Here is a 21,398-nt window from a genome sequence, read left to right as displayed (position 1 = left end):
AAAAAAAAAATCTGTCTTTCTGTTGTTAAAATATCATTTGAACAGAACTACATTTATGTTTTCTGTCATCATTGTCATAAGCTCCACACATACTGCACTAAAATTTAAAGCGTCACAGTGCAGCTGAAGCACTGCTTTGCACCGCTGACAAAGGACTGGTTGTCAGGAGTACATTATAATTTTACAACATGAACCCAGTAAAATGTCAACATGTTTTTTCCTGGATATTTTTTAAAATGATGTCTCCTTTTAGAAAGAGTCACAGTTGTGTGTCTCTCTTACACAAAGACACGCATTTCCATTTACCTCAGTTTCCACAGTGAATGTGTGCGTGCACACATTCACTGGATCCTGAATGGCTCCCACCATAAATCAATAAGCTCATAAGTGTGATTGGATGGTGTTAGCTAACAAAGTGCTTATTCATGACTGTGCACAGAGAATGATGGAGCTTTTCAATCAGCAGACTGAGCCAGACAGCTGACGTAAAGACTGAAATACAGACAGGAAGACGAGCAGTGGTTTGCTGCGGATGATTTAAATGATGCAGTGAGTCAACTGTTGCCAGCTTAATGAGTCAACTGTTGTTCCCTTTAATGTTTTGTTGCTTGCAGCATGGTGCATGCACAGATTTTAAAGGCCCCTTCTGTTTCTGGTTTTATATAATTTATTTAAGGGATTTTTAATGTGCTTTTAATATATAAAAAAAAGAACTGAAAGAAAAAGCTAAATGAGACAATCATGGAGAATAGAGCTGGACATACTGGAACACCAGTTAGTTACACAATCTATGTGATCTGGTATCTTTTGAACATTGATAGCATTGATTTCCCCAATGTATTTTCCATGTGGGTTATGTTTACAAGAATTATTTTTCATTAACACAAATATGTACAAATGATGTTCATTTCAGTTTGAAAAAGACAATGACCAGTCACAGGATTTAGGATAGAAATATATCTTCCTTGTTCTTGTGTAGAATTAGGGATGTCAAGCATATTGACATTGTTTTGGAAATCTTAAAATGGGAGATAATATAAAGTAAAAACATATTACTATGGAGCTTGTCTGTTTATCTATATTAAACCAAATAACAAAATACAGAGAAGGTAAAATTCTTTAGATTTCTGTCACAACATACACCTTTTTATCTTGCACAAAATAATCAATATTGAACATTAAAAAAACCACTTGAACTTACCTCAATATGACGACACTTACACTAAATGGAAAAAAGTCCTGGGCGACCTGAGTTGTTCTGAGCTATTGTGTAAGTTAACTTTTGTTTACATTTGTCATATCAACCATGTATAGTATGAACAAAGATGGTAATGGAGCCTGGTGAGTCTGCAGGGCACAGCACTTTGGGACCATGAAGAGCATTCTGGGTGTTTTCATAGGATAACAAATTTTATCTAACATTAACCATGTTTCATGTCACATTTGTCAGGGGACTGGGTCTGTGACCCACCAATTTTTGAGGTTTTTTTTTTTTTATTGTTTTTGCAAAACAATTCAAATACATTTTGGTGGTGCATGTCGACATTTTTATGTCGGACAATCACTTCAATAGAAATACATATCAGCAATGTTTGTGACCCAGGTGGCATTGTTTTTTAATCTATTTTTAAATTAATAGTGTGTGGTATAAGTGGTAAAAGGCAGAGCTCCATTTAGGTAAGCTAGACAACATATGACGTGATGCGATGTGTGCTGTGTTTTCAGCTAAAGTGACTTGGATGTGGAAGAGCAGTAAAGACTGCAGAGTTTGAATAAGCTAAATCAAAGAGCCTCGTGTGAACACAGATTTTCTTGCACTCTTTCTTCTTTCCAAAACTCTCTTTGTCATTTTTTTTTTTTTTATCTGTGCCTGTAATGCCTTCATTAATTTTTTTTTACCTCACAGTTATTAAGGCTTCGCTGTGGACTTCTAGGAAACAATCAATTAGGTTGTCTTTTTCTTCTTCTTCTTTTCATATAGTTGTGTATGTTGGCTCTGACTGACATCTTCTGTTTGATTTATTCATCATTAAAAAAGGATTTGCTTCTGCTACTAAAGAATAAATAAGCTAGCATCATTAAAATCTAGCTAATGTATTCGTTTTTTTTCCCATACTATGCAAAGTAATCCATGTTTTTAAGCAGAAGCTCATAAACAACGTATTTGCATATTCCAAATATAAATGGAATATTAATATGCACGCAAACACACTCAATGATGCAATCATCCTCTCGTTATTTTCGTCCCTCCCCTGTTCCTCTCTAAACCCTCCCAGCCTACATCAGTCTGTCTGACTTGTCTTGTTATGTAACAGTAGGAATTCAAGCTGGTAGCCAGGTTGGCAGTTATCTGCATGTGTCCGTGTGTGTGTGTATGAGTGTGTTCAGTAGTACTACACTATTACTGCTGATGTCATAGGTGCTCTGTATGCTCTCTCTCTCTCTCTCTCTCTCTTCCTGTGCATCAAAGACATTGCTGATGTTTTTCCTGTATGACAGGTAATAGAAACACAGCAACACGAGGAAGAAAATAACCTGAAAACACAAAGGCGTGACAGCATCTTCTGATTGCAAAACCTCAACCAAAGGAATCAAATCTCTGAAATTCCGATACACTAAAATATATTCCTTTTTTCATTTTAAGTTTGAATGAACTGAATTTGAATCCTTGCAAAAATGTGCTATTTTCAAAATAGTCTCAGTAGTTTTACTGATATAGTTTAAAGTGCAAATAGATCGTCCAACATCCAAAATGAATTCAGAAGAAAGAAGAAGAGAAATAACGAGTTAACATAAACCAGTGACACACTCCAGGTCCTGATCAACCCTGGTAGGGCCTCCTTGGATGAGGGTGTCTAGTGATAATGGCCGAAACACCCGATGAATCCAAGGTCCACTACTGACGATGTGTCCCAAACTGGTAAAGTGTCTGGGCTGCCTTTCCTCATAACAGCCATCCCTCAAGATTTTCTCCATTTAAAGCAATGCATTATCAGGGACTGTAACATCTAGTCCTTTTTACTGAAACAAAAATCCAATCTACAGCCTAAAGTTTACGGGAAACTGTTCCTAAACAACTAAAATAAAGAAAGCCAAGTAACAGCAATAAAAACTACCATCGAAGGAGGGTAAAACAAAAAGAAAAAGAGCTGTAAAAACATATTGCAGAGGACCTAATGTAATAAGTTTGTAGCAGGCTTTTTGTAATTTTACCAAAATGTGGATTTTTTGTGTTGGCTTTTGTTTAGTTTAGTTTTTTCAGATTCAGAATGCTGTATTTGTGGTTAAAATGGTATTTAATTAAAGCAGTATTTGTTACTTACTTCCCTTCGGAGCCATAGCTGTTCATGCTGTCTTCTATGGACTCGTGGCTAGCCTGGCGAACAGTTCGACTGGGCATCTCCACAGCCAGCCCCGTCTCTGTGCTCCTCTGGATAGCTCCCTTCAACTTCCTGCCATCTGTATCCACTGCAGGTAAGCAAACACATAAAAATAAAACCTGAATTCAGCTACATGTGAATAGAGTACAGTGTTGTGTATGTCTGCTAGCTTTAAAATTCTTACAGTTGTTTTAGTTTATACAATCCCTTGTTTCGAAATGTCTACAGTGTTGCTAATGCCGTTACTACGTAAGGATTTTCAGTTTTAGTACAGATTGATATTTACCCTTTTCTTGCAGTAAATCAGCTTCTAATTAAAAATTGACAAAAAGTCACTAAAATAAATAACCTTCAACTATTATACATCTCATCACATAAGCTGAGTACAATAAAACACTCAAATCAACTTTAAAGTAAGCGAGTGACTGCATGCGACTGGCATTTGTTGTGGCAGGATTTTCCTCTAGTTTCCGTTTTTAATATTTCATTTGTAGTTTGGAAAATATAAACAGAAGAGGATGTCAGGTTTGTTTGTGTCCCGCTGTGACCTCATCAGTGTCACACGAAAGACGACCAGAGAGATGAGAAATTTAACAAGGCCAAGGACAAAAGCACTCGATTACTCCTTAAAGCAGGGACATACATCTTGTTGCAAAGTAGCCCACAAAATCGATGTGTGGAGCACTTTATGGGACCACTCTCTGGCTTCAAGGTGTCCTGTGTGTGTGTTTGTGTGTTGATGGTGTTCATGTTTAGTTTATAATGAAGTGTTTGAGCAGGAGGTCTTTCGACCTTGTTTTTAGAACAGGACAGGAAAGATGTTTTCCTTTTAATGGTCAGGACACCCGCAAGGAAAACACACTAAGACAACACACATTCACCACAGTCGCTCGAATACATCAGCCTAAAACACATTCTAGACCATGCCACATTAATTTTGTGAAGCTGAGTGTTTTTCAAATAAATGCCAAACGTGATTAAATAACTGAATAAAGGGTAAAATCCCCCAAATGAAATACATGTCAACAAAAAGGCATCCACAGTCACACACTCTCACACACAACTACATGGGCACAGTACTGTGAAAGTTAGTTCTGCAATTATTAAAGAGCGACCTAGAATGGTGCTATTTCTATCGTGTTCAAGTGGGACGGGACGCTGGCAGATTTGGGTTACTTGCTTCTGCTTGCTGTCTGGTTTCGTATGATCAGTTATCTCCTGTGTTGGTCCACAGATGCACTGTCATCCATTAATACCAAAGTCAGTATAGCGTGCAGTCCAGAAAACCAATGAAGGTAAAAATTCAAGGCAGTGAAAGAAATTTTTAAGAAAAATAAAACATAGTACTGGTAGACAGAAGAAAGCTTTGATACTGTTCCACTTACTTAGCATAATTCATGTTGCTTTTAAGTTTTTGATGTGTAAGATCCCTTTTTTTCCTGCATTCACACAGCACTTCCTAGAATTTTGCTGTTTCCATATAATCATTTTGGATTTGATACTGACATCCAACAACTGTTTAGAGAAAAAAAACGTAATATGTTCTTTGCATAACTAAACATGGGACATTGATTTTTCCTACTATCTAATTAAGATGTATCTACATGTTAAACAAGCATATTTTTAGAAAATAGACGATGTTACTTGGGAACTTAAAATCTACTCCAGACGACAAACAGGTCACAGACAGTCTTTAAAAGGTTTGACTGAATCAGTCATTGTGACACATCCCTTTCAGAATAATTTCTATCTTAAGTCTATGGCTGATTCCTGGGTTTGTTCCTTGTATAAAAGTTGAAAAAGTCTTAAGTGTAGTATGGTGGCTCAAGGAAAAAGTGTAACTACAGAGAACTGGGTAACACTTTGAAAATGCTGCTCCAAAACCTCACACCTGACATAAGCCAGGAATTTGATACCAATACCATGCTTTACACAGCACAAACTTCTATTAACTGATGAACCAAATTTCTAGTGCCACCAATTGCCTAAAAGCTACACAAATTGAACACAATTCTCAGTAACTAAAGTTACAGCAACTGAACCTGATTCTTAGCCAAATTGATCAAACTATACCCGAACCAAAGCAAACAAACAGGACAGCCGAGTGTGGACCAAGGCCAGTTCACATATAGCCCTGTGGACTGAGTGCAAAAATGTGTAGCAGCAATAATCCTTCAATATCATAAACATATACAGGCACAAGTCAGTAATATGCATCTGCTGCAATTCATATCTCAAGCATTTATGTAATGTTTCCATTCAGAGAGATTTATATTATAATACAAGTTTAAAGCTCCAAGGTTATAAAGATAATGAGCAACAAAAAAATTGGGTCAGAATGCAGATGTAATGCGTGTGACATGGTGAGCAACCTGAATATCCACATAAAAACCTTTAGAGTTGCAAAATAAGTTTCCTAATCCTAATCTTACCCGGCATCTGGATTTACGAGCAAACAAATCTGCTTTACTCCCAATCCTCCTGCCAAACTATTGTGGTAACAAGAGTCACAAGTCTTGCCAGTCTTTACTAGTATCTCCTTAACATTAAAAGGCCTTTATGAAGTTTCAGACTTCTAGCAAAATATTGCTGAATAGTTTATGCTTGCAATGCCTTTCAAATGCTGTGTAACACAAACAATTTGTATTATTTGCTGTTCGCACAACTTTGCTAACTGCTAATGTTCAACACAGGGCCTCATTGTGTTTTATAGTAGATACAGCAATAAGAGTATTTGAATGTTAGTCTGCTAATATTTGCTGGCTGAGCAGTGTTACATTTGCTGACTTTACTTGTATTGCTATGTTTTAGCTAGGCAGCTTTACTCACAACAAGTGCTTTTAACCAAATCTACCTGTCGTTTCTAAAAAATAAGTCCTTTCCATTAGTTCACATCTGGCTAAATCCTCTTATTGGACAGTGGCACTCTTTGTAAGATATTGACGGCTAAGCAAAGACATTCACTTTGCTTGTGTTTGAATTTGTGTTCTAAAAAGATTCTAACAAAAAAATAGGGCAAGAAGCAACTCCTGCCACTTAGCAGCCATCTTGTAAAATGAAAATGAAAAAAGTAACTCAAAAGTTCTCTTAGTTTGTCGTAGAAAAGGTTTAGGAAGGTTTTTTGTCTCTTTTTCTGTACAAGTTTGAATTCTGCTTTACATGAGCATATGATGCACAGTGATGCACGAGTCAATGAGGAAGTGATTTGGGCACAGCTTGTGTCACCAGCAGTGACACGGATATGGTTGCCATGGACACAGATGCCATTACTATGGAGACTGCAGTCAAACCAGAGACAGCGGTGAGGATGTTCTGTGAGCATTTTAACACAGGGGCATATTATTAGCTTGCTTCAGTGTTTGTGTGCATGTTTCCATTATGTAGACACAAAACTTGTGGAAACAACTTCTACTTGAGAACAAAATTCTGTTGGTAGAAATTCTTTGTTTTTAGGATAAAAACTTGGTTAAAGAAAATATTAGCTTTGGTTTGAGGTTAACATTATGGGCTAAATATGGTTATGCTTAAAGTGAGTCTACCGAAAATGCATTTAAGTTCATGTTAGGTCCTCTGAAGTAATGGAAACTAGATCGTGTGTGTGTGTGTGTGTGTGTGTGTGTAGCCTCCTGTCACCTCTTGTCACGGGTGGTGTATTGAGGTGGAGTAGAGTTACATAACTAATACAACAGGTGGGTAATGGCCGGAGACACATCTACCACTCTGGTTTGCTGCAACCCTTTTCATGCCACTGATGGGATATTATCTCTGTTCACTTCAATCCAATTGAACATGCTTTATCTGCAGCAGAGTGAAAGGCAATCTTGCCAGGCAATCAAGATAAAAGATTAAAATTTAGAGGACTGACAGTTTTTTTTATTTGCAGCATTTCTCCACTGATTTGTCCCCAACACTTTGCACAAAAAATTAGGCCTGCGATGTTTTCTCCTTTCTCCTGCCTTCCCACATCTTTGCATCTCTTTCAGTGCTTTATAAAGTGAAGTCACATCAGTTACTGCCTGCTAACAAGTCATAAAAATGATAGAAAACCTTGCTACATATATACAGGCAACACCATCAGTCAAGACTAAACATGGCCTGTAACTGAACGGCAGAAAACTTTTAGCTGTATGCAGTTTTTCCTATTTTTTGACAATCAGTTCAGCGACCAAAACTCACTAACAGGTCTGCCTTATATGGCCCAGCTGTGCCACAACTATGTGGCCACATCTGACATTTAATAGTTCTGGTACAGAGCCATTAGGATCTGTATAGGCCCAAATGTGCCTAGTAGACAGTTGGTGAAAACCAAAAATCAAAGCTGTGCAGTCATTCATTCTCATTAAAAATGGCTGACCTGCAGGATTTCAAAACATCAAACAGGTTGTGGATAACCAGTTACACACCTGGTCAAATGGCTTTCATGCCACAGTGGAACGGTTGTACTCGTTTTCTTTCTGCCTTGATGTTTTTTTTTCCTTAAAGCTTAAAAGAATTGACAACAGCCCATATATATATATATATATATATATATATATATAAAAAACCACCCAGCACGCCCCTGCGGGCGGTTTATCCTTCAAGCTCGGGTCCTCTACCAGAGGCCTGGGAGCTTGAGGGTCCTGCGCAGTATCTTAGCTGTTCCCAGGACTGCGCTCTTCTGGACAGAGATCTCCGATGTTATTCCCGGGATCTGCTGGAGCCACTCGCCTAGCTTGGGAGTCACCGCACCTAGTGCTCCGATTACCACGGGGACCACCGTTACCTTCACCCTCCACATCCTCTCGAGCTCTTCTCTGAGCCCTTGGTATTTCTCCAGCTTCTCGTGTTCCATCTTCCTGATATTGCTGTCATTCGGAACCGCTACATCGATCACTACGGCCGTCTTCTTCTGTTTGTCTACCACCACTATGTCCGGTTGGTTAGCCACCACCATTTTGTCCGTCTGTATCTGGAAGTCCCACAGGATCTTAGCTCGGTCATTCTCCACCACCCTTGGGGGCATCTCCCATTTTGACCTCGGGACTTCCAGGTTATACTCGGCACAGATGTTCCTGTACACTATGCCGGCCACTTGGTTATGGCGTTCCATGTATGCCTTGCCTGCTAGCATCTTGCACCCTGCTGTTATGTGCTGGATTGTCTCTGGGGCATCTTTACACAGCCTGCACCTGGGGTCTTGCCTGGTGTGATAGACCCCAGGAGGCTATTTTAGATTGGAATATATATATATATATATATATATATATTGTCTAAAAATGTGTTTGTTTTGATTCAATTCAGATATAATCACCCTGAAATACAAATGTTTACTGATATGACGATGACAGATGTTGGTCAGCCAGCATCTGCTTAGAAAGCCAAGCCCGGCCACTTTTCCTTCTGAGACCAGCTGCTGTTGTTTATTTGTTTCCAGATGCCTCGGGTCTTAAGTCTGGTGCAGCCATTTGAAATCTGGAAGCTCACTGCAAAGGTTCCTTCTGTCAACTTGAATTCTCTCCTTTCTTTCATTGCATCCCCAACCCTGGTCCAAGTGCAAGTGACCTGCCCTTCCTTTCACCTTAAAAAGTTTTTAAAGTAATCAAATGTCTGAAAAAAGTAAATCTTTGTAAAAGTGAAGAATTAATATCAGAATTGGGTATTATTCCCCTCAGACATGATAAGGTTTACCTAATGCTCTTGAAAGGTGAATACCATTTCCCCACTATCCTAAATGTCATCTCTATATAAATATCAGCAAGGGCATTTCTCCCAGTCTTTTCTCCTCTCTGTTCTCCACCTCTGAAAGAGGGGGAAAAAGAATAAAAATAAAATCTCACTCCAATCTAAAATAGCCTCCTGCATTTCTGGTGAATGTAGTTCACAGCGTGTGATGAAGTGTGCCTGCTGTGATGTAGCACAAAAAGTGTCTGAGGTGACGCACAAAAGTTGTGATGTAGCAATCAGTGAGCCAGGACTCATTAGTTTGTCTCCCAGCAGAGGGATATTAATGAAAGCAGAGCAGATACAAAAATAGTCGCTCTCCATTCAGACAACTTATCTGACCAACATACAGACAGGGAGACTTGTAGACAAGGTAGGTCATACCTTGTGGCCTAAATCACTCAATAGGCAGACATTTCTGCAGTGAATTGGGATGTGCCTTAACATAAATCTCCCAAAATTGATTTCAGACTTTTACTGGTAAAATGTCTAAAAATGACAAAATAAGTATTTGCTTGTGTTTTGCAAATATTTGTGAATGTTTATGATAGAGTGAAAGTCAGTTTAAGGCACTTTGACAGCAGTAGCGAGAATCCCATATACAAATAATATTCATGAATATATGTCAAATATTTTCCTTAATTAAGACAAATATGACATGAAAGGAGCAGCTGTGTTAGAGGTGGGTTGCAATGTGGCTTGCAGATACTGTAGACAGCAGTCTCGGGCAGCTTAAAGCAGCTTAAATAGCATGCTCTATAGAAGTTTTGCACTTGCAAAGTCACCAGCATTATGAATCATTAATGTATCTAAAGCACTTAAGAAAACTGTTTTTTAAAAATCACTTCATGATTCACAACTTAGGAGACACTGCCAAATATAATCTTGGCAGTGTGGTCAAATTTTCTATGTACAGCTACAGACAACATCTCTCCAACTTTCGAAACAGCATCACAAATACATCCCCTTCTTCCACAGTGGGGTGTTATCATGTCAAAGCCCTGTCAGTGTTACTGCCATAGAGTGAACTGTAGCATCATATAACTTCCCTCTTTTCTCAGGAAATACTTTTTTTTCTGAGAAACCCTTTATAAAGTTTAAAAACTCAACTTCACACACTTCTGAGGCAGTGTTTGCCTCCTGTGCCGTGCTGAGAGATTGTGATGTATCCATTTGCTCACCCACCCTTCTGTACTTCCACAGTGAGTTTGCCTCTCTAGGCCACATTTTGTGTGTTTGTGTGTTTGGGGGGGGGGTGAATTTTAACTTGACCTAATTTCTCACATAGGGAAGAAGAAGCAGAAATCTAAAACTGCTATTGGGAATACTTTATAGAAGTCCTCCTCCTAAATTGTACTGTACATATTATAGCCAATTTAAAAGCAGACTCCCTGCTTATTTTAGTTCTGCAGATGATTTTTTTTTTAGCAATTATCTATATGTAATTTGTCAGTCAGGTTATTGTTTCCATTCTTCATAACATGACATGTGCAAAAATGTGTTAATGCATACTTTGTTGGAAAAGGGACAGTCATCGCTGCATGTCTGAACCTCTGTGGATGAATCAGTGGTTAAATGAAACTAAATGGATGTACAGCAATATCCAGTGAGTGAAATTACTTTGTCACCAGTAGACTATTCATTACAGAAAGAGATGATTTGGCATAAGGTGCCTGTCAGATTGAGAGGATTCTGGGAGGCACTGAAAGAGTTGCAGTTATTTAAAAAATGACTTTCCTGGTAGCGGTACTACAGACGATGACGAGCGATGACTAAGGCTGGAGATGAAAAAGAAGCTGGCTTTTCAAAGCTTTGGCACCACATATGATGGACAAAGCAGAACACTGAACGCCGGAAGAAGGAGTCAGCGCTAATTACTTTATTGGTAGATAAGCATTTTTTAACCTTCCAAGAAATTGAGGGTTTTGCTGAGTGTGCTATACTATTTTTGAACACTGGGAAGTACTGTCACAGTCTTATGTGTTTGGCCAGGAGATACCCCAGTTTGAATGCCTTGCTCAAAGATATTAGGATAGATTAACCGACAAACAATGTTTCAGACTGATTGTAGTATCAGGATAGTTTTGCTCAGCTGCAGGAGTTTATTGGCACAGCTGCTGCCCGTGAGTTAATCAGTTTCTTCTCATTTAAGCAGTAGTGTGATGGCACCTGGGTCCCTTGTACACATGCCTCTACCACAGTGATTGGTGCTCCCTGTTTACAGGCTATCTAACCTAACACCAAGATACACGACTGTTTGGTAAGATGGTCTTTGTACAGTTAGTGTATGTGCATAAAAAAGTAAAGCTGCCTCACTAACACAAGATTGTGTTTGTGGTTAGAGGACACTCGCAGTAACAGTCTTGTTACACTAGTTTGCACATGAAACGGAACAAGATGGAGTGATAAAGTGGTAGCCACCACTCATCTCACTTTAAACGAGGATGTGACTGAGGCCAAAGATTATCTGACATCAAACTAGACATCCATCAGACCATGCATGTAGTCACAGCTGAGAGGTATTTAATTAGTATGAGCAGGCACTACTAATTAAGTCTACCATACGTACTTATTTCTGCATTTCCCATATAAAGTTGTATTATTAGCTACAGTATGTAAGTACAGATTCTCACAGTATGTACAGTAGTATGTGCTTGTAAAGCGTGTCTCAGTTTTTCAAAATAAAAATAAAACTTGTACACTCAACAAAGTAGGGAATTTTTTATATTCATATTAGCAATTTAAGCAGAAGATAGATGTAATGTGGAGGTGTAAGGTGAATTTAAGGGAGTGACTGAGTGAGTATATTTGCAGGCTTTTATGGTGTTCATTGGGCCTCATTAGCTGACCATCCTCCCAGGTCAGCCCAGTCTATTGATGTTGGCCAGGGGAGCATGTTGATCATGCATCATGCAATCTCTGTTTTGGCATATATACTGTATATTTAAATCAATACTGTATACAACAAGAGCTCTCAGAGAGCACTAATTGGTAATATGGAAATCCATATGGACAGAGATTTTAAGATGTAGAGTGGTTTTGTGAAACTTTATGATGTCATTGTGACTTTGTAGGGCATCATATTGGAAACACATGCAGTTCTCACCAAGCCCTCTAATATGACATATTACTTGATATGGTTTCTTTAAAAGAAATTTCAATCTCATCGTTGACCTTGAGTGCTAACAATGTTAGTCAAGGTCAAATGCTTAGCCAAACTAGGTACTCATGTTCCCCGGGGCCTAGTATATTGCTGGGAAGTTTGAAGACGCTCCATGAAAAACTGTGGGTAATATAACATTTTTACAGATTTTCAGATTTGATGTGACCTTTACCTGATTTTCAAGAAGATTAAATCAGCTCAAATTTATATTGGTACCATCACACAAAACCTGAAAATTATATATTGAAAACTGTGCACACTAGACTGCTAACAAACTCCTTTCAGAGGGAGAAATATAGGTGCAGTTAAGGAGAATGAAAGCAAAGCTTTCTCTTCTATGTACATGCCTTATCTGTTATCTCCTCTCAGGTGAAATGAAATGTCCCTGTGACCTGTGAAAAAGTTATTGATGAGCTGCCAATATTCTGATTAACCCTTTGTATTGATTGAAAATCTCAGTTACAAAAATCTTCATTTGTCATTGGTTCATTAGTGAACTCGCTGCACTCTGGTTGACCTCCTCCTCCTCCAACATGATGAAAAGCCATATCGTTTTTGCAAGACTTGCCGAATACCTGTTTGGTCATTTATGAGTTGCCAAATATGCTAATCTGTGGATTGTACAAGATTTACAGTGGTACACTTTGGCACCAAAAAACCAGCAATAAATTGTTTTGTGTTAACTTTTACTTAACCAGGAGATTTTTTTTTTTTTTTTTTCCCAATAATGTCCTGTGCCTCTAGGTTATGTAAGCTACAGGGTGTAATTATCTGTATCAGACTTGGTCTAGCACATCTCCCAGCATCCAGTTACTGTATCTTTTTTTCTTGTTTCCTTAAATCACTTTTAATGAGTGCCCAACACTTATGGCTACGAGCAAACCTCAAGCCGTGCTTTTTAGAAATAAGTTGGCATTTGTCATTAGCCGTTAAATGTGACAATATTGTGAAACAGGTCAGGCCATCTTGGTAAGTTATTCTGTCTCATGTACAGTACACACTTCTCAAGTGGTTTTGCTACTGTTAACAGAGTTAAACCAAAGGAGCTGCCTGGGTAAGGCAATCAGAAGCAGGAAGTATTCTCACATCGGCAGCTTCAGAAGTCACATGGGCATTGTACTAGTTAGCATTTTCACTAGTGAAGAATTCTTTTAAGCTTTAAACTCAGTCATGATTCACTACTCATTCACTCACTCATGTATATTTATGCAGCTTTTTGTTCCATGAACTGTGCATGCATTTCAAAGGAAGCTGAAAATTTGAAGTTCTATACTATTGTGCATAAGAAAACAGTAGGAACAGTATCAAATACCATTTAATGTCTACACTAAATTTTTATATTGGCATGCACAAAGTAGTACCAAACACAGTGTATGTTGTATTTAATAAAGGAAAGTACTGACTTTTAATTAAGGGGATTATTACGAAGTTATAAGGTCACGTAATCAACAAAGTAATACAATTCATCCTGTCATGAGCAATTAGATTGTATTTGTTGTTAAGATCTTCTAATGTGGGCGAACGTCATATACTACAAACACTTAATAATAATAATAGTGGATTGCATTTATATAGCGCTTTTCGGGGCCCTCAAAGCACTGTACAATTCCACCATTCATTCACTCTCACATTCACACACTGGTGGAGGCAAGCTACAGTTGTAGCCACAGCTGCCCTGGGGCAGACTGAGAGAGGCGAGGCTGCCATATCGCGCCCTTGGGCCCTCTGGCCATCACCAGTAGGCGGTAGGTGAAGTGTCTTGCCCAAGGACACAACAACCGAGACTGTCCGAGCCAGGGCTTGAACCGGCAACCTTCGGGTCACAAGACAGACTGCCAGCTCTTTGAGCCACCATCGTGCACTCAAAACGCTTTATATAACATGCCTCATTGAATCATTCATACCAGAACTTTTTTCTATGCTTTTTCTACCCAAGTGCTTCCTGTCTAACATTCACTCACATTCCAGAAAGAAACTTGGCGTTCAGTATGTTGCCCAAGGATACTTTAGCATGCAGACTGGAGCAGCCAGGGATCGAACCATCTACCAGTGTATAACCTGCTCTACCTCCTGAGCTACAGCCAGCCCAAGTCCCTCTGTAAGACCAGCTAAACACTCACTGGATAAAAATAATAACAGAACCTCATTGAATCATTTCTTTCCATCCCTGTGGCTTCTGAGAAAAAGTGCTCAGTCTAGTGACATCAAGGAAGATATGAGGACACTGACGTCAGCATACGTATGCATTATTTACTTGAATACCACTTCCACACAAATCTAAGATTCTCATTGCTCTGATTTGAACATACTGAATGACTGTTTCTCATCTATAAGACATTTATTGTGTTAGAAGAACAAGCGATGTTATATTCAGCAAAAGGCTAGTTATTTTCCGATAGAAAGACAAAGAGAGACAGGAAGAAAAAATAATGTAAAGAGGCAGGGCCTCTTGGAAGAAGAAAAATATCTGTCAAGATGGCGAGTTACAAAAGAGAAGAAGCCCAAATTAAAAAGAACAAGACAGAGTTTGAGTGGCAGGATCGAGAGCGACAGAAAAGATAGAGATAAAATGAAGGGTTGGCAGCATCGATGAAATGTGATAATGAAAGGGAGAAAAAAAGAAAGATGATTTATTTCTGCTCCTCCATACTGTAAGTACTCTGCCACTGAAGCAATTTAACAAAGTGATAAACAGCTTTCCAGAGAATTACACAACTCATATTTATCCTCGTTGTCTGACAGACCCCATACACTTAACTCTTTTTTTTCCCTCTTTGATACAAGCCAAAGCAGCAAAAGGAAGTTTATAAGACACTCATATGATAGAAAGAAATGTAAAATACTCAGTTTTTAATTATTTTTTACAATTTTATGTAATGCAAAGCATGTTTGATCACCATTAAAACTTTTTTCAATATTTACATAATTTTGTGTAAAATGCAAAGAACGGCAGAGTTTGTTATTTTATGAAATCCCTATGGTGGTAAAAACCCATATGGAAAAGATATATATAAATCTTATAAAGTTTGTATCTCTCTTGTGTGAAACTTGTATGAAAAGCATACAAGAGTGAAAACAGATATAAGATCCCTTGAAAAATTATATAATGAAACTTGTATGTTTTGGATACTTACTAAAACAATATATGAACGTAATGAGAAAGTGGCAACTTTCATGAGTAAATCATGTAAGCCTTATATGATTTACTCATGAAAGTAAATCATGTAAGTTTTTACTATTTCTTTTCCATATGGGAAGATTCGTCCATTCGTTTTTGTCTGCTCTTACAGTTCCGGGTCATTGGGGGCGGAGCCTATGCCAGCTATGATAGGGTGAGAGTTTATCATAAAATATGTTTTTTTTTTATTACAGTTCTGTTGTTTTTACAAAACAAGCCCTATGAATGAAAACAAGTCCTATCCATTGGCCCCTTAATGCAGTGAGGTCAACCTGTACCCTTACCGGGAAAAACAGCCTCAAAGTATAATATTTCCACCTCCACGTGTGACTGTGGAGGTAGATAGTATTCACTTAATTCAAACACTGCTGGTTGAGTTAATGCCAAAGAGTTTGATTTTGATTTCATGTGACCACAGAACTTTATCCCAAACCATCTCTGTATCATTTGCCTGTACATGTTCCCTATGCTTGCAAGCATAGGGGACCTTGGGCGCTATTACCGGTGTAGTGTGTTACCAATGGTGACACACTACACACGAACAAGGCTCCTCCTGTGTAGTTTTGGGCTGATCCACAACCCCTTCTCATGATCATCCTCACCCCATGAGGCAAGATCTTGCATAGAGCTCCAGACTTAGAGCATTTGATGGTCATTTTATAGCTCTTCCATTTCCAAATATTCGCACCGACAGTTGTCACGTTCTCACTAAGCTCCTTGCTGATGGCCTCGTAGCCTATTTAAGCCTTGTATAGGTCTATAATTTTGTTTCTGCCATCATTTGACTTTGGTTGTGCCCATGGTGGTGGAGAGGTTGGACTGGAAGAAACTGATTCTGTGGACAGGTGTGCTTCATACACATGGTAAATGGACTGGTTCACACGCATTCATGCTCCAATGGATGCATTGGAGAGCAACTTGGAGTTAGTTTCTTGCCAAGGATATTTGGCATGCAGACTGGAGCATACAGGTATCGAACCACCAACCTTCTGATTAGTAGGTGACCTGCTCCACCACCCAAGACTTCAGGAGGATCAGGAGGATCTGTAATTTAATGATTGATTAATTGCAATCTGTGTGCCATGTGGGCACAGACTGGCTTCTTGCCCACTGGAGCCAGAATTCAAATACTTATTTCACTCAATTGCAGGCAAATAAATTTATAACTATTTACGTTTTGGGTTTTTTTTTAATTGTTTTTTTTTATAAAAATGCTTTGTCCTATCAGCATTTTTTCATCTAGTACATCTGTTTTGACTCTAACCTGATACTTTTTCTATTTTTTTAACTGATTAAAAAGAAAAAAATCTCGCAGTTTACTACATGCAAAACTTTGCAGTCTTGTAGCCACTGTACTAGTGGCTGCGTGTTAACATCAGCATCCCAACATGTTCTGACTGTTACTCTAATGATTAGCAGTTTAAAGATTTTTGACTTGCAAAGTTACCATAAGGCAAAACATGCAGTAAGTACCATTGGAGTTTAGTGTATTAGCATCCCAGCATTTGCTAATTGGTAGAAAAGTGGATGTTCAGTGCTAAAGACTGTAGTGGACCTGAGGTACAGTACAATGCAGAACAATACATGTGCAGAAACCAAAAAATATTGTCCTCATTAAGATAAAAAGTTGAAAAGACAACTTTTTAAGTTTAAAAAACTGATTAGTTTCAGGTAATCAAACAGGTCCCTGTACAATCTGAAAAGGAAGCATAATAAAGTCAGATATGGTGTAGGATTATCTTATCAGACTAGTGTCTGAACCAGTATAACATTTCTATCCAGCACATTATCAGTGATAATATCTTGATCAAATCAATGGCAGTGCAAGAACCCTTTTTCTACTTACAAGCGATGACTGGACAGTTTTCTTGTGTTGCTGCAGGGAGAATAAATCACTTTAAGGAGCACCAATTTTGTTGGTCCTTTCAATGAAATAAATTTAACATGATTTTGGCTAGTTCTTTGATAAAGGACTCACACGTGCACACAAAAAGCCCTTGTGTAAGCACTCACTCTCACATCCACACAAGAGAGTCCTCTAACCTCTATTACAGCTGGCACTATGGTGATTTGTTCCCGCCAAGGTCTATATTAGAACCGCAGGGCAGTGAAGAGGAATAACTGGTCCAGAATGGAAGCAGAGGCTCCAACAAGCACTTTTTTTTAAAAGCAAGAAAATGCCTGAGCAAGGACTTTTGAAAATGGACTCTGAAGAATCAAGTATAACAACGAGAATGAAATTAGAAAGAAATGGTCCAAAGTTGAGTTAACTCTATAATAGAATTATTTTATACGGACACTAGAGGTCATTTTTAAGGAAACCTTCTCCAAAATATTATAAAGTATTTTACACTCAGAGTTGACCTGAAAAAGCACATTTCCATTTTTACAAGTAGTAACAATCCCAAAACTTATTTTCAAAGTATATTTTCTTGTACCAGCTAATCCAAGCTCACTCTGATATTCTAACAGCTGTTACAGTTTTAAAATTTCATAACGCCAGATGACAAATTGTCTTGTTTTTAATGGATTATTGATAATCTACTCTGTGCACCACTGGTTTCTCTAAAAATAAAAAAGGACCCAGTAATTAAGGATGTATAGAAAAAGACAGGTTGCATATGTTATCATAAAACAAAAAGCCTAACATCTGTGTTACTTTCTTTTCTTTAGTTAGTCCTCTATCACAGTAAAAGGAATTATCTTTCAACATTTTGACAGAAATGTGGATAAAAAAGAATTGTGGATACTTTTTGTTCTGATAAACTAGCGTAATATCACTACAAAAGTCTTCGTGTCCTTAAGGTGCTGTTGGAGAGAAAATTCTTGGGGGATTGTAAATGGCGATTAATAGATGTTAAAATATAATTAATTAGTTTTGAAATGAATGCTTTCAATTATATGAAAAGAGACCACAAATCCCCAGAGCTGCAAACAGAATTTGGAACACTACTGAGAAAATATCCATGAGTATATCTTTATACATTGATGGACTATTTTCTACTCACAAAATCTCTCCCAATGAGAGGACATCATATTAGATTCAGTGCATGTTACATACATCTTTACAGCAACTCCTAATATTCATTACAGAAACATGTTCCATAGAAAATTCAGTTGGAGCCAGTGAACATCTTTACACTCAGTTACTTAGTGTAGATGCAACAGTTCTGCAAGAACAGAGACAAAAAGCGTTGGATAATCTGAGCTTAGTTGATCCAATAATAGCATCAGATAATTTTCTAAGCTTTTCGCTATGTAGCTTGATTTTATTAGCATTATGATACCAAACAAACGGATTGTAAATGTTACTGCTAAAATTCTGAGACATCAGTAGGTGGAGCACGTGTTTATCTTCATGCGGTTTCATGAAAAGGGCTCTTTCACGAGCATTTCAAATTTAAGAAATTCGAGTAAAACTAAATGAAAGCGGTGGCTGTGATATATTTTCTCTTAAGTGTTCACAAATTAAAGCATCAGAAGGGGGAGGTCATGAGGAGGGGAGGTGGGGTGGTTGTGCTGCTAGCTGTAGCCTTAATTTAAATTTATCAGATACGAAAGTGGCAATAAATCTCATCTAGCACTCAAATAAGAACATTTGCCAAATGTTATGGCCTTGACCACTGCCACCCACCCATCTGCTTAACCTCTTCTGTGTTTTCATGATATGTAGATCCTGCTGTGCAGTCCTTGAACCATGATTGGACCCAAGTGCCAATTAGTCTGCTTCCAGGATTCATTCGACCCTGATTGGAAAGGCAACCCGTCCAGCTCACCAATCAGCAAACTCACCTTGTTGCTGACATCTAATTTAAGGGAAGCACTGATGTCATTCGGGCAGTGCTGTGATATAATGTGAGCAGCCTGCCTCTGAGTTTCCTGTAGTTCACTGTTTATTCGTCTTTACTGTGCAGATTCTGTTTGGTAGTAATTTGAAGTGAGTTAACACTATGCAGATGTAGTTCAAAGCTGTTTAACTGGTTGTTTTTCTAAAGAGTTTGTTTCATTGAATCATATTACTGCCAATTTATTCTGATTTCAGGACCCTTGTTTAGACTTTTGCAGTTTTGTCTCTTCTTTTTAGTAGCCATTACTGTTTTATTGTTGTTCGCTTTACAGTGTTATGTTCCCTTTAGCCGAGCTAAGAAAGGACAAGGACTGAAACTTTTTCTATGAGGACAGAAAAAGTGCATGTTTTCTCAAAAATTATGAATTTTCAGATATCAATTGTTGTCCTCCCTTAAAAAGCTGCTTAAGTGTATACATAAGAGCTGTTTTATTTGCCAGAAAAGTAGTGGAAAAAAAAATACAGATGTTGGACTAATTTAGTTTCTAATTCAAATTCAGTTTTATTTATATATCGCCAAATCATAACAACAGTCATGTCATTGTGCTTTATTGTGAGGTAGACACCCTACAATAATAAGAAAGCAAGCACTTGGCCAAGGTGGAAAGGAAAAACCCCTTTTTAACAGGAAGAAACCTCTGACAAACCAGGCTCATTTGCTGTAACCAGTTAGGGTTAAGGGAGGGAAACAAGGGTATGGGAAATCAAGATTTCCACTCACTCACTAAGATGCTTTAAAATAATAAATCTGTCATTAATTCCTTTTCTTTTTCTACAATATATTGAATTATTTGAGTGAGAGGTTTTATTTAGACCCAGAATTGGTCTAAGCACTGACTGTGGTGTCTGCAACATCTCGCAAAAATGATGTTCAAGCAACAAAAATAAAATCCAAGTTGCTATAACTCATAGCTAGTTTTTGACAGCACGGAAGATGGGCATAATGTCAGAAAACAGAGAGGTGAAGAGTCAGGTCACTGCACAGGAAGAAAGGACTGACAAAAGAGGAAAAGGAGCGGGAAAAAATTATGACAGGTGAGAACAGGAGGTGAAGGAGACAGCAGAAAATTAGAGGCAATGATGGCTGAAAAGAGGTGAGGGAAGACAATGAAACATGACGATAAAAGAGAAGAACGAAAGGAAGAAGAGTCCAAAAACAAACTGGACAAAGGGGGAAACTATGAAGTAGGAAAAGTATTTTTTTTACTTAATATTTCTATTTAACTCATTAAAGGTTCTAGTAATCACACCAGTTTACCAGGAGCCTGAGCAGGAAGTGGTGATTTTAACCTGTCATGAGAGACAATGGGAGGTGGCTGTCAAAGCTCGTCGGATCAACACATTCAAATTGCCTCTCGGTGGCTTCCTGTCATTACCACACAAAGCACGGCTGTTAACAGGCTGTGGCATTAAGAATGAAATCTCACTCTCATTCATTATGTAACGGTATGTTTGGAGAGGAATCGCAGAGGCTGTCTCGTCTGGCTTTGTCTCCACTTGAAACCCACGTCAACTTGACTTCCTGCTCTCAGGCTGTCACAATGCAGCCTGTCAAGACAGTCAGGCATCATTCAGACCTTCATTTCATTTCTGTACTCGTTTTACGTACTTTTTTTTTTCTACCTTTCCCTAATTCTTTGGCTTTCTTGTCATTTTTATTCCTTGCTTGGATCCCTGCATCTCGTCCTAGTGTCTGAGTCCTGCCCCTATTTGGAACTATGTCAGTCTGAAATCTGAAGGGGTATTTAAAAGGAGATCAGTTATTTTAAGCACCCCCAGTGAGTTAGTTGCCAGTGTAAATGGTGTCTGGAAAGCACAAATTCTACAATAGGGTCCAGCATAGCAATCGATTTATTTCATCAATTATCTAGTATCACTGAAAACAAGAACGCTTCAGAGTGCCAGATGGTTCTAGCTCGCTGTCAGCAGGTAATCCATTCATTTGCAGGCCTGCTACACCAAGAGAATGCTTTTTGCAATAAATATAAGCCGCAATATCTGATAGCTAGTCGCTCATGTTTTATTAGAACCTCATGAGTTGCTGCCTGCTTTAAAGGTCAGCTGCATTCACATCACATTTGCCTAACATACTGCTGAATGAGGAATCGGGCAGCTGTTTAAACTACATTT

At 38.3% G+C, this 21,398-nt stretch overlaps 1 protein-coding gene across 2 annotated transcripts in view; it reads right to left on the bottom strand.

Moving 5' to 3' along the window:
• Positions 1-21,398, bottom strand: part of rims4 (regulating synaptic membrane exocytosis 4) — a 51,523-nt gene that overhangs the window by 18,339 nt on the left and 11,786 nt on the right. For both annotated transcript variants that reach the window (XM_040004020.1, XM_040004016.1), the window contains exon 2: positions 3,324-3,468. In XM_040004020.1, coding sequence (XP_039859954.1) covers positions 3,324-3,468 — 145 coding nt within the window. The remainder of the gene's footprint in view (positions 1-3,323; positions 3,469-21,398) is intronic.

Source organism: Simochromis diagramma, unplaced genomic scaffold (genome assembly GCF_900408965.1).
Source record: "Simochromis diagramma unplaced genomic scaffold, fSimDia1.1 OVJJ01000320.1, whole genome shotgun sequence".
Classification (NCBI taxonomy): domain Eukaryota; kingdom Metazoa; phylum Chordata; class Actinopteri; order Cichliformes; family Cichlidae; genus Simochromis; species Simochromis diagramma.
The sequence above is the reverse complement of the archived record's forward strand: the minus strand, read 5'-3'. Positions and strand labels throughout refer to the sequence as shown.